Source organism: Plectropomus leopardus, chromosome 16, assembly GCF_026936395.1.
Source record: "Plectropomus leopardus strain MGB_pleo_1.0 chromosome 16, ASM2693639v1, whole genome shotgun sequence".
NCBI lineage: Eukaryota > Metazoa > Chordata > Actinopteri > Perciformes > Serranidae > Plectropomus > Plectropomus leopardus.
The window spans coordinates 30,786,345-30,799,149 of record NC_142191.1 but is presented as its reverse complement, the minus strand read 5'-3'; the positions used below and the strand labels follow the sequence as shown (position 1 = coordinate 30,799,149).

The window sequence follows — 12,805 nt, the reverse complement described above, 5'->3', positions numbered from 1 at the left end:
CAGAGAAGCTCTTAGATCGAGTGTTCAGTGTATTTGAGAAAGAAGAGCACATTTAGTTTAAGTTCAATATATTATTAATTTATTATTACACTAAACATGTTCACAAGCAATATAGTACCATTGATGCTCTTGAATAGATTAAATCGCTTTCTTTTTTTTTTTCCAAAAGTCTTAATAAAAACTGCAGCTATAATAATTCTATATAAAAATATAATAGGCTGACTAATCTTACTTACAATGCTTCTTATTTAAGTAGCATCATGCATCATCCACACAACATCAGTGCTAAATATCTCTTGATTATATAAGTTGAAATCATTTCATCCTCTCAGGGAAACCAAAAAGTGTTGTTAAATGACATCAGGAATCATAGAAAACCAAACAAAAACTTAATATATATTCTGCCACCACTGACTTTCAGAATACATATAACCCATGTTCCTGTGAGATATTTTCAACAGGCTAAAAGGGTTGCATGGACACTAGCTGGCCATTGACCATGAGTTGAATATCAAAATACTGGAAAAAAAGGTGAAAAAATGAACAATTAATTTGACAGTTTCCTTAGGGTATCTGTCAAGTATTTGCATATTTATATCCTACTACTATCCTTCTCTACTCAAAGGTCTGTTTGTAAAGCACTAATGTCCAGCATTTTGTCAGAATTAGATTTAGCTTAGACATTCACAACATCTTGACTGTGTCTCAATCTTAAAATGCCTTTTAAATCAAATGAAGGAAAAAAGGCCCATTATATGATATAAACCTTAAAAAAATGTATTTGTTTAGAATTTAATATTTTGGGCAAAGAGTTGAAGATATTAATTCGAATATCTTACTTCTTAACTCAAAACTTCTTTCAAGATATCCCAAACTACTTTTGTAGCAGCTGTATCTCACAAGTACATTTATCCAGTCAGAACTACAAATAATTAAAGATATTTCCACTGGCTAATACTCCATACACATAGTTACACAGCAGTTACAGTGTAACTAGTAATTTGTGCAACTAGCTATGGATAACCCAAAAAATCATCTAGATTTGTATGTTTAATGGATGCTTTTCACAGCAGACTTTTATGGCTTGTCATAGCAAGAAAGCACACGTATATTCTCCATGATTTAAGTCCTTTGTGGGGTCCAAACTCCAAAAACACTGGACCCAACATTTCCAATAATCCAATTTGCCTTTGTTTAGACCCTCTCTGCCTTGTAAACATGTAAAAAAAAATAATGTTTTTTTGGTCCTCAAGACCAACCTGAGATTATTACACACTTGACAAAGCCACTCCACAGCAACTGAAGACTTACAAATGTTAGTCAAGACTGTTTGGAGTTGCAGAGTGTTGGAGATATCAGCCACAGAGATGTCTGCCTAATAAAATGGAGCTAGATGGCTTGGCTTGTAGTGCTCATAGTGCCAAAAAAATACCTAAAAAAATAAATATAAATCTCTTTCCAAAAAATAAATCTCTTTCCAAAAATCTTGACCTGGTTACTCAAGAAAATCCACAAACCTTGTTGTTATAAGGTTCACGTAGGAACTATTATCAACTGAACAACACCCACAAACCCCACCTAAATTACTGCGCAGAGGGAAGTGTGCATCTAGTGCTAGCTCACCTTGCACCAGCTAGCCAACATCACAGCTCAGCCAGATAGGACGCCATTAATGTTAAGGCCTACATCTTTTACTGTTACAACAAGCACAAGCCTCTTGTCTGTGAGCAGATGCACTCTTCCATCTGCGCTGTGATACGACCTTGTTGTGAGCAGTTTCGTGTATAGAGTGCCTCAGGGATGGCGTTTTTCTATAGGCCAACACTGCAGCTAACACTGCCATGGCCTATGGGATTTTTCTGTAGTCTTATTTAGCCACTTGTTTGCAACCGCCTTTTTAAAGACACATAAAAGGTTGAAAGTTTGCAAGTAGGGCATTTACTGACAAATTTTATGTCGTCGAGCAAAACCGAAAAGTCTTTTAAGCTTGGGTTAACCACAGACCTCATCTCAGGCTTCTAACCAAAAACTCATTGACCCTGAGACGAGGGAACCGGAGGTGCCAAAATGCTAACTTATTTATGGGTTTTAGGACTCATTACAGGGGTTCTCTATTGTCTTTCCACCAAGCTACATGCTCCTATCCATATCACAGTGCAGAAGGAAGAGTGCAGCTACTCATGGACGATAGACCTGTGCCCGTCTTGACTGCAGGAGATGTAAACATTAATGGCGTCCTCCTTGGCTAAGCTGTGATGTTAGCTAGCTCAGTAGTGCTAGCAGTAGATGCACGCTTTCTGCTGCGCTGTGATATGGTTGGCAGGTGCAGTTCTATAGAAAGAAAATACATGAAATTGCTCGCAACACGGTCTGTGGATTATCTTGAGTAACCGAGTCATGATTTCTGTAAAGAGACATTGCTGTTGAGATTTTACCACAGTCTAGTTCCAGTGTGTTGGAGAGAAGGCAGACATCTCTACAGCTGATTTTTTCAACACTCAAATCATCTCAATTAATAAAAAGCACTATGCATTTCTCATTTTGGGATGAACTGTCCTTTTAACCACAACGAAATGGTGCTGTGTTTCAGGTAAACACTGTGGTTTCACTTTGAGATGGAAACATGAGCTCTCAGTCGGTCCCTCCCCATTAGGACTGGACAGGCTGGTTTTCAGCGGTGGATCTGTTTGCGGTGCTGTTCTCTGTGTTTGCTGTGGGTTCAGCAGAGGCAAATCTGTTGACAATGGAAACAGGAGGCGGACACTCACTCGCAGCCTTCCTCTGCACAGGGACGTACCGCTTAGAGAAGCATTTCCACAACTGCTTCCACACAATGTACATGAGCTCCACAAAATTCAGAATGACGCACAGGATGGATGTGCAGCCCATGATGTAGAGGAAGATCTTCTTCTCTGTGGCTCTGGCGAGGTAGCAGTCCACTGTGTTGGGACAGGGACTCTCGCTACAGCGGAGCAGTATAGGCACCTCAAAGCCGTTGTACACAAAGTAGAAAACAAGCAGCGATCCTGCCTCGAAGATTATCTTGACGACCAGGCTGACAACATAGGTGCAGAACAGACCGCCATCAATGCTCCCTTTGTCCTTGTACAGTTTCCGCTTGTGTTTGGCCTCCCGGTGCTCCCTGTAGCCCACATGCAGGGCCACCAGCAGGGACGGGGTGGACACCATGATGAGCTGCAGAGCCCAGAGGCGCACCTGCGAGATGGGGAAGAATTGGTCGAAGCAGGCGTTCTCACAGCCGGGCTGTCGAGTGTTGCACACAAAATCCTTCTGCTCGTCTTTCCACACCTGCTCAGCTGCCGCCACGTACACCAGGATCCTGAAGAGAAAGACCACAGAGAGCCAGATGCGCCCGATCACAGTAGAGTACTTGTTCACCCCACTGAGGATGTTCTCCAAAAAGCCCCAGTTCATCTTCCTCTAGAAATCCTGTCAAGAAAGAAGAATTGTAATTGAATATAGCGGAGTAGGAGCTATTGGATATTTGTTAACAGAATCTTTTTAGTGTGTGTTTGTGTGTGTGTGAGAGAGACGGAGATAGAGAGAGAGAGACCGTGTTCCTGGAAGACATTGATTTCAATTTATTGTGAAACAAACCCAAAAATACTATACCGTAGCAGCTGGTTGTGTACCAAAGTATACAAGTGTTTTTGCATTTATTAAAAAGTTATCACATATTGCATACTTTATATATACACTACTGATAATTATATATTCCTGGAAGCCATTGATTTCCACTCATTGTATGAAAAAATATAGCACAGCAGGAGCTGTTGGATATTTGTGCACAGAAGTCTGCCAGTGTTTTTGCATCTTTTGAAAGATTTACCACAAATTACAAACTTCGTATATAAAATTCTGATGAGCATGTTCCTGGAAGTCATTGATCACTCACTGTATAAAAAATATAGCACAGCAGGAGCTGTTGGATATTATGAAAATATTTAGCAGATTTAACTTCTTTAACATTATAAAACACTAATACAGTCCTGCAAGACTGTAGCCTGGAGGACAGTGATCACACAGTAGGTCTACTGATGACAATGTTCCTGGAAGCCATTTATTTTTATTCATTACATACTAAATAAACCACAGCAGAAGCTGATGGATATTTGTGAACAGAAAAATACCAGTGTATTCATATTTTTATATATCTATTACTGATGACCACATCCCTAGAAGCCATTGATTTTATTTCATTGTACTACATTATGAAAATATTTTAATAGATTTAATGTCTTTAACATACATAAAGACTGGTTAAGTCTTGCAAGGCTTTAGTCTAGAGGACAGTGATGTGTATGATAGGCAGGCATTCAGTGCATACAAAATATAGTATAGCAAAAACAATTCTTTTGTTTATCACAGTCATGCCATTATTATTATTTATTAAACAAATTAAATCAAACACCACACTTTATATATCGAGCTGATGACAACCTTCCTGGAAGCCACTGATTTTCATTCATTGCACTACATTACAACAATATTTTAGCAGATTTAGCAGATTCAGTGACGTCCAAAAACACTGTTACAGTCCCATAAGGCTGTAATGTAAAGGGCAGTGAAGATAGGTGTTAACGAAAATCTATCTTAACACATCCTTGATAGTCTGAAAAAAAAAATCAGTTCTCCATAAAGCAGCACAGAATTTCTTTCTGTGCTGTGTATATTTCATAAATATTTTGCCACCTTTCTTATTTACTACTTCAGTGTTATGTTTTTGGTTAAAATCTTGCAGTTGACACTGTGTCTCAGGGGAGCAAACAAATTAGCAAATATTAAAATAACCATTTGAATGAACCTTCCTGTTGACTGGTTGATTGTTGTCCTGCAGCTTCATGCAAATATGGCATGGTTACAGATTCTACTCAGGGCCATGCAAAGACTGGACAGTGTTATAGCCAGGGCATATATGAAATTTGTTTTAGATTATTTTAGGTCCACCACCAAAAACTTTGATCATCAAATACTTAATTCCTTTATTTTGGTGAATGGACCAGTTTGTGCCTTTTTTGCATCAAGTTATGGTGTAGATGTATTTAAATATGTCAAAACGTCCATTGCTACTTTGATGCTTTATTCTACCAGAAAAAAAAAATTAGCATAATATTTTCCTGCATTCCCTACATGCTAATTTGTGCATTTTCTGTGCCAGTTTATGGTGTGAATGTTTTTATTTCATAAAATGAAAAGTGAAACGTCCTGTGGTCGATAGAGAGATTACAGATTTACAGTAATATTACTGTAAAGCATAAATATTTTCTGCTTCTTCTGAATGTAATCATAGGGATTCCTTAATGCAGTCCGACAAAGACTGACATATGATATTCAATTCAGTACAATACGTTGCAATTCGATAATGTATAGTTACATTAACATAACAAAATTCTAAAAAATATATAGCCTAGTTAACAGTGACTTTGAAGCATCCCAAATTTAACATGTTTAACCCTTTGAAACCTAGGTACACGTTTTTTTGCTGTGTTCAGATATGTTTCACAAGAACCCTGAGGAAATTGGTTTGATTTTTTAAAAAACATTTTAAAAAAAAAAAAAGGTAATGAGCAACTGAAATGCTCTGCAAACTGAAAGACTTTTTTTTTTTTAATTTTCACTGGGGGAAAATGTCCAGAAAACGATATTTATAATTACCATAATTATATATTAAATATATTATATTAAAAAATAATTTTACAGAATCATTGTCATTTGTTAAGCACTTTTCAAAACTAAATTCCTTGCTTGCTTTTTTCCCTCTCACTTTCAGGTGAAATTTAATAATTTCTTGCACAGTTTTGGGTCATTTCTCCTCAAGTGGCTCATTGCCTCTGTACATGTTTTTGAAAGAAATAATCCAATTTTCTCAGGTTTTAAAGGGTTAATAAAGATACTACCTGGCTCACTGTTTTTTTTGCTGATGTGACAATAGGAAAGGACGCAGCACATTGCACAGTAGAGGTCAAACATTATAAAATGTGCTTTTTATTTAATCGACTTTGATATATCATGGTATTTAAAGGTCAAGTCATTCCTAAAAAGCTGAGCAGACTTTTGTTTTAGAGATTTTAGAGCAGAAACTTACCGTTGGTGCCCAAGGGATGTCTCCTGTGTGTAACAGCAGGTGGTGTGTAGGCTGTACCGCGTGTCCTCTGTCTGTCTGTCTGTCTGTCTGTCTGTGTGTGTGCACACCTGCAGGGGACAGCTCTGAGCCACACCTCATCTAAGGTAACTCAGGTAACAGCGTTAGTATCAGCTGCATCACACACTGTCTGTTTTCTTTAGAGCAGACTTTTGATGAATTACCAGAAACATTGTGACCAGGGGCCTTCTTCCTACGAATCACCTGCTCGACATGTATGAAGTGAAGTGTGTGTGTGTGTGTGTGTGTGTGTGTGTGTGTGTGTACACAGACATCACCAGGGAGTTGACTAAGGCAACTGCTGTCTGTCCTGTTGAGGCTCAGTGTGGGGGAGGAGGAATAACCTAAAACACACACAGCATTTTGTGTGTTTTATTTGCTTCCTGCGTCACCTGGACTGACGCATGAAACTGATGCTGAGAGTCAGATTACATGACACTGCTGATGAATAATACATGCAGCCTCAGGACTGTGTCTCCCCTGCAGCCTGTGGCTCTTATTTGTAAGGCTTCCTGCAATCTTAAAATCCCAAAGATATATATTCTGTTTGTGTGTCTGTAGTTGTTATGGGGTTTTGGGGGCAATATTTTTATTGAAATTTCTAGTGTATCAAAAAATGTACATCAACGTATAGATATATAGCCCTCACATTCCCACAAGGTAAATAAAATGAACAATGACAATGATAATATTAACAATAATAATAAATGGACAAACAAACATAAAATCAATAATAAATAAAAAATCAATTTAAAAAACTTGACTAGTAAAGTCATAATGATAATAATAATAACAAAATTAAAAAAAACAAACAAAAAAAAACAGGAACTGAGGATATGACCATAAGTGAGGAAAGACCAGAAGCAGGATAAAATTTATAAATTAAAAGATGAAAAATAAATAAGTAAGTAAACAAATAAATAAACAAACAAATAGATACAATGACAATAGTAGTAATAAAAGATAAATAACTCAAACTATATATATACTATATATATAAATAACAGGTAAATGACAAGATGACAGCACTAAGCAAAATGACAAATAATATGTTAAAAATAATAAAATTGTATATGAAGTAGTAAAACTGAAAAAGACTACAATGTGTGAATAAATAGTTCAGTTAAAAGCCAAACTAAAACAGCAGGTCTTGAGTTTGCTTTTAAAATTATCACCCCCCTCTGCTGCACTCAGGACTGCAGGCAGGCTGTTCCACAAAAAAATGACAGTTGTAATGTTGTATTATATCGTAGCCTCAACCAACAACACAGAAAATCTGTATAATCTGTGCAGTACAGTCTTCCAGCCACCAGGACGCGCTGTTCCCAAATAAATAAACTATTGGGGTGAAGCGAGGTGAACTGGAATGTTTGCTGAACAGCATCACATCTTCTTTACTGTAATATTGTAAGAAGTCAGGGCTCATTTTTCTCTCCAATTGTATGTGTCAAAAATGTTAGTAAAGGGATTTTGCTATTTGCAACCCCGAACTCTAAGAACAATGATTTTCAACAGCAAAAATACCCATGTATACACTTTAAAAATATTATATTTGTTTTAACTTTAAAAAGTTAGTGTTAAAACATCTCTGGATACTTAATACTTCAACATATTACGAATAATACTGATGACCACAGCTAAGAAAAACATCACGAGACATTGGCTGCACCCTCCCACAACAGAGGAATGGCTAAATGTGATCAATGACATTTACTTAATGGAAAAAAAAATCACCCTTTCACATCATTTACAAATGGATAAATTCACTATGGTCATAATGTGTCTCCTTTTTGGTAAAGACACACACAGATTTTGGAGGTCGAACAGACTAAAACAAAAATGGTTTGATAAACGCAGGGTCTACAAGCCTCTTTTTTAAAAATAAAACATTAAATAAAATAAAACATATAGATACATATACATATATATACACACACACACACACACACACACACACACACACACATATATAGGGGGAGATAGAGAGAGAGAATTAGTGTCATAACCGCGTGGCCGCTGGGGGCGCTGTGGCCTCTCAGCAGCGTTTTCTTCACTGTCCTCCTCTTCTTCAGTCCTCTTTGACTTTCAACATGGCTGCCGGTGAGCGTAGCGTAGCACCGTCCTAAAGTCAGAAATGTTTCTGTTTCGACCCTCGATATCAAAGTTTTCTTCAAAGAGCCGTCTCTCAGAGGTTTGAGCGGACATGTCGGAGAAAGAGGCCGGAAAAGAGAAGGAGAGGCCCGCGGAGAAAGGCTTCAGGAACCCCGGACTGAGAGGAGCCCAGACCACCACCCTGTTCAGAGCCGTCAACCCCGAACTCTTCATCAGACCGGTGAGACACACACCCAAAAACCCTAACCCACCAACACAACAACAACAAATACAACACAAAACACACACACACACACACACACACACCCAAAAACCCTAACCCACCAACACAACAACAACAAATACAACACAAAACACAGACACACACACACACACACACACTCTAAACTCTTCATCAGACCAGTGAGACACACACACACACACACACACACACACTCTAAACTCTTCATCAGACCAGACAGACACACACACACACACACACACACACACACCCAAAAACCCTAACCCTAACCCACCAACACAACAACAACAAATACAACACAAAACACACACACACACACACACTCTAAACTCTTCATCAGACCGGTGAGACACACACACACACACACACACACACACACACACTTAACTCTTCATCAGACCGGTGAGACACACACACACACACACACACACACACACACCCAAAAACCCTAACCCTAACCCACCAGCACAACAACAACAAATACAACACAAAACACACACACACACACACACACTCTAAACTCTTCATCAGACCGGTGAGACACACACACACACACACACACACACACACCCAAAAACCCTAACCCTAACCCACCAACACAACAACAACAAATACAACACAAAACACACACACACACACACACTCTAAACTCTTCATCAGACCGGTGAGACACACACACACACACACACACACACACCCAAAAACACTAACCCTAACCCACCAGCACAACAACAACAAATACAACACAAAACACACACACACACACACACTCTAAACTCTTCATCAGACCAGTGAGAGACACACACACACACACACACTCTAAACTCTTCATCAGACCGGTGAGACACACACACACACACACACACTCTTAACTCTTCATCAGACCGGTGAGACACACACACACACACACTCTTAACTCTTCATCAGACCGGTGAGACACACACACACACACACACACACACACACTCTAAACTCTTCATCAGACCAGTGAGACACACACACACACACACACTCTTAACTCTTCATCAGACCGGTGAGACACACACACACACACACACACACACACCCAAAAACCCTAACCCTAACCCACCAACACAACAACAACAAATACAACACAAAACACAGACACACACATACACACTCTAAACTCTTCATCAGACCAGTGAGACACACACACACACACACACACACACACACACTCTAAACTCTTCATCAGACCAGTGAGACACACACACACACACACACTCTAAACTCTTCATCAGACCGGTGAGACACACACACACAAACCCAAAAACCCTAACCCTAACCCACCAGCACAACAACAACAAATACAACACAAAACACAGACACACACATACACACTCTAAACTCTTCATCAGACCAGTGAGATACACACACACACACACACACACACACACACACACACACACTCAGTGAGCTCCCTATTACCCCTTTAGGACTGTTTGGTGCATGTCACACTCTTTTCATTTGTCATTTTTTGATCTTGTTGGCTGTGTTCATGTATATGGCACATATTTTGGCAGGAGTGTGTATTTTTGTTTGATCTCAGTACTTCCTGCTCAGCTCCTACAATGAATCTGAAATACACTGTGGAAACCAAATAGTTACGTTCAGACTGTTAAGTGCAGAAAAAGCTCCATTGAAGCCCATTCACACTGACATTTTTGATCCCAGCCTTTAAAACATAGAAACATGCTTCGTATTATTTCGGGGTGTTATTCTGGACTTTACTATTTTTGATGTCATTTTTACCACATTTGGCATCTGGAGAAAAAACATGCTGTTTCCTCTCGGTGCGCTGACACGATCAGTGTCGCTGCTAATGATAATCACTGACTTATCCCAGACTGTGATTTAAAAAAAGAACTTTACATCTAGTATATAGAAAATAATTTATTTAATTTATTTATTCATTTATGTTTGAAAAAATCTAAATACATAGTGGCATCATGACTAAAACCTGGCATTTAAAGGGTCAACATTTTGAAAATGAATGAATGAAAGACTAAAAAAAAAGTTTCTGCTGCTGGACAGTTAGCTTAGCACTTGTCTGGATTATGCAGCAAATGTGTTAAAAAATGCTTTCATCACTTTGTCTTTATGATATAATTGAAACTTTAAGTTGGCTTGCATGTTTTCCATTATGTCTTACTTATATGTCACTTTTGTATCATCTCAACCCTTTGAAAATTTACCAAAATGTCTTTTCATTTTTATTAAAAATATGGGAAGAAGGTGATGAGCAACGAAAAAAGAAATGACTCTAATATTAGCAAGAAATTAGCATAAAGTACAGTCAAATTTTCTGAAAATGAGTTTTAAAAAAAGAAAAGAAATGTTAAAAAAGATAGGGAAATGTCCTGCAAAAAATGATAATGTTGCAATAACACATTAAACATGTTGTTATGATAAATTTTACCTTTTGTCCTTTCCTCCCCCTGGACATTTCCCCTAGCTTTAAAAAAAAAAAGTTTTCTAAATCTTTGTATTTCTTGAAATTTGTTTTACTTTTTTAATGTTTTTTTTAATTTCATTTTATTTAATTTTATTTTATTCTATTTCATTTTATGTTATGTTATGTTATGTTATGTTATGTTATGTTATGTTATGTTATGTTATGTTATGTTATGTTATGTTATGTTATGTTATGTTAGAAGAAATGCCACCAATTTTCCCAGGATTCAAAGGTTTAATATTTACAGTCTGGCGATGGGCACCATGTGGAGGCAGATGTATCTTTATTTTCTTGAAAGGCCAAATCGTCTTTTGTCTGTGCGTTAAGATTCATTCTTAACCTTAAAGATTTTTTGGACAAACCAGTCCTCAGCCAAAGGACCACTTTGTTGTTTTTCTGGAGCTTTCAATCACATCTTACAGCCTTCATCAACAAAGATAAAGGTAGGAGACCTTGAGTTGAGGTTACTTTGTCAAATGCTACTTTTTTCTGTTTTTGTTTTTTTTGTCTGTCACTGGGTGTTTCGGGTCTTTCACAATGATTGAAATTCTCTCCGTTTATTTTAGGACCGTTAACTATTTTGTTGTTCAGTAAACTCAGTTTAAACCTCGTGAGAGACTGGGCCACTCTTAACAGTAACACTACGCCGTGTGAGATATATCAGTCTGGACATCATCTAACTGATGCTGTTCGTGGGAAAATCGTTCTTTATAATTTCACTCACAGAATGAGACGGTTAACGGGGCCGCTGGATTAATCAGGTCTGTTGTTTTTCAGAATAAACCAGTGATGGCGTTCGGACTGGTGACCATCACCCTGTGTGTGGGCTACCTGGGCTACATGCACGCCATGAAGGAGAACGACCAGCAGCTGTACGAGGCCGTCGACAGCGAGGGAGAGAGATACATGAGGAGGAAGACCTCCAAATGGGACTGATGGCGTTCCAGTGTGTGTGTGTGTGTGTGTGTGTGTGTGTGTGTGTGTGCGTGTGTGTGTGTGTGTGTGTGTGTGTGTGTGTGTGTGTGTGTTTATGTGTGTTTATGTGTTGTAATGACGGAGGGAATTAAAACCTGACTGGCCTGAAACCTGTTAATGTTTCTCTAAATGCTTGAAATCACAGCTGGGTACAAAATTTCAAAATAAAATCAGAGGTTTTTCAAATTTAGCAAAATAAAAGCAGCCATCATGAAAATAAATTCCAATGAAACTAGAAGGAAAAATAGATGACATGTATGATACCACAATATTAATCTGTAGTGTTTAGTGTGTTGTAATTTATAAATTCTTTCTGAATACATATATATGATTAGCTCTTAATGCCGGCTTAAATATTATAAACACGCTCGTATCGCTCTGTACGTAAAATGCGCTTTTCAAAATCTAGTTTAAAAAAATCATATACATTAATATGATTTTCTTCTTTCATTGAGTTAATTTCTTAACCAACATAAGTCCTGATCATAAATATCAAATATTCCGAAATTTTCAGAAAATAAACCCTATAAATGCCATTCAGGCAATAAATATATATATACATTTATAACATTTTCTATTTTCATTTTTTTTAAATTTTTTTTATTTAACCAACATCAGTCCAAATAATAAATATCACAAATTCATAATTTTTCAGGATTTTAACCCTTTAAATGCCTTTTTTTTCATGATGCCACTATTTATTTATTTTTTCCAATGAAAATACAATACAACCCATAAAAAATTAATTATACTCAATATACTGCATGCAAAGCAGATTTTTTGTTGTTATTATTATGATCACATTGTGGGATATGTCACTGATTAGCAGCAACATTGA

The 12,805-nt window shown here is 37.5% G+C and overlaps 2 protein-coding genes across 3 annotated transcripts; one reads left to right on the top strand and one right to left on the bottom strand.

The window, feature by feature from the left end:
• Positions 1-2,414: 2,414 nt before the first annotated feature.
• On the bottom strand, positions 2,415-6,362 carry gjb7 (gap junction protein beta 7). The gene is made up of 2 exons (XM_088089223.1): positions 6,107-6,362; positions 2,415-3,450 (listed from the first exon to the last, which is right to left on the bottom strand). The coding sequence occupies exon 2, from the start codon at positions 3,433-3,435 to the stop codon at positions 2,650-2,652; it is 786 nt and encodes a 261-aa protein (XP_087945349.1). The 5' UTR covers positions 3,436-3,450; positions 6,107-6,362; the 3' UTR covers positions 2,415-2,649.
• Positions 6,363-8,228: 1,866 nt separating this feature from the next.
• smim8 (small integral membrane protein 8) lies at positions 8,229-12,081 on the top strand. Of its 2 annotated transcripts, XM_088089195.1 has the most exons (3): positions 8,229-8,495; positions 11,770-11,964; positions 12,021-12,081. In XM_088089195.1, the coding sequence occupies exons 1-2, from the start codon at positions 8,367-8,369 to the stop codon at positions 11,926-11,928; spliced, it is 288 nt and encodes a 95-aa protein (XP_087945321.1). In that variant the 5' UTR covers positions 8,229-8,366; the 3' UTR covers positions 11,929-11,964; positions 12,021-12,081. The 2 variants fall into 2 exon arrangements, with proteins under 2 accessions (XP_087945321.1, XP_087945320.1); XM_088089194.1 differs by having other exon boundaries at positions 11,770-12,081.
• Positions 12,082-12,805: the final 724 nt, after the last annotated feature.

Excerpts from the sequence above, each read along its gene's own strand:
- gjb7 (XM_088089223.1), bottom strand. The coding sequence starts at position 3,435 with ATGAACTGGGGCTTTTTGGAGAACATCCTCAGTGGGGTGAACAAGTAC.
- smim8 (XM_088089195.1), top strand. The coding sequence starts at position 8,367 with ATGTCGGAGAAAGAGGCCGGAAAAGAGAAGGAGAGGCCCGCGGAGAAA. Across the intron at positions 8,496-11,769 it reads CCGAACTCTTCATCAGACCG|AATAAACCAGTGATGGCGTT; the intron begins GTGAGACACACA and ends GTTGTTTTTCAG.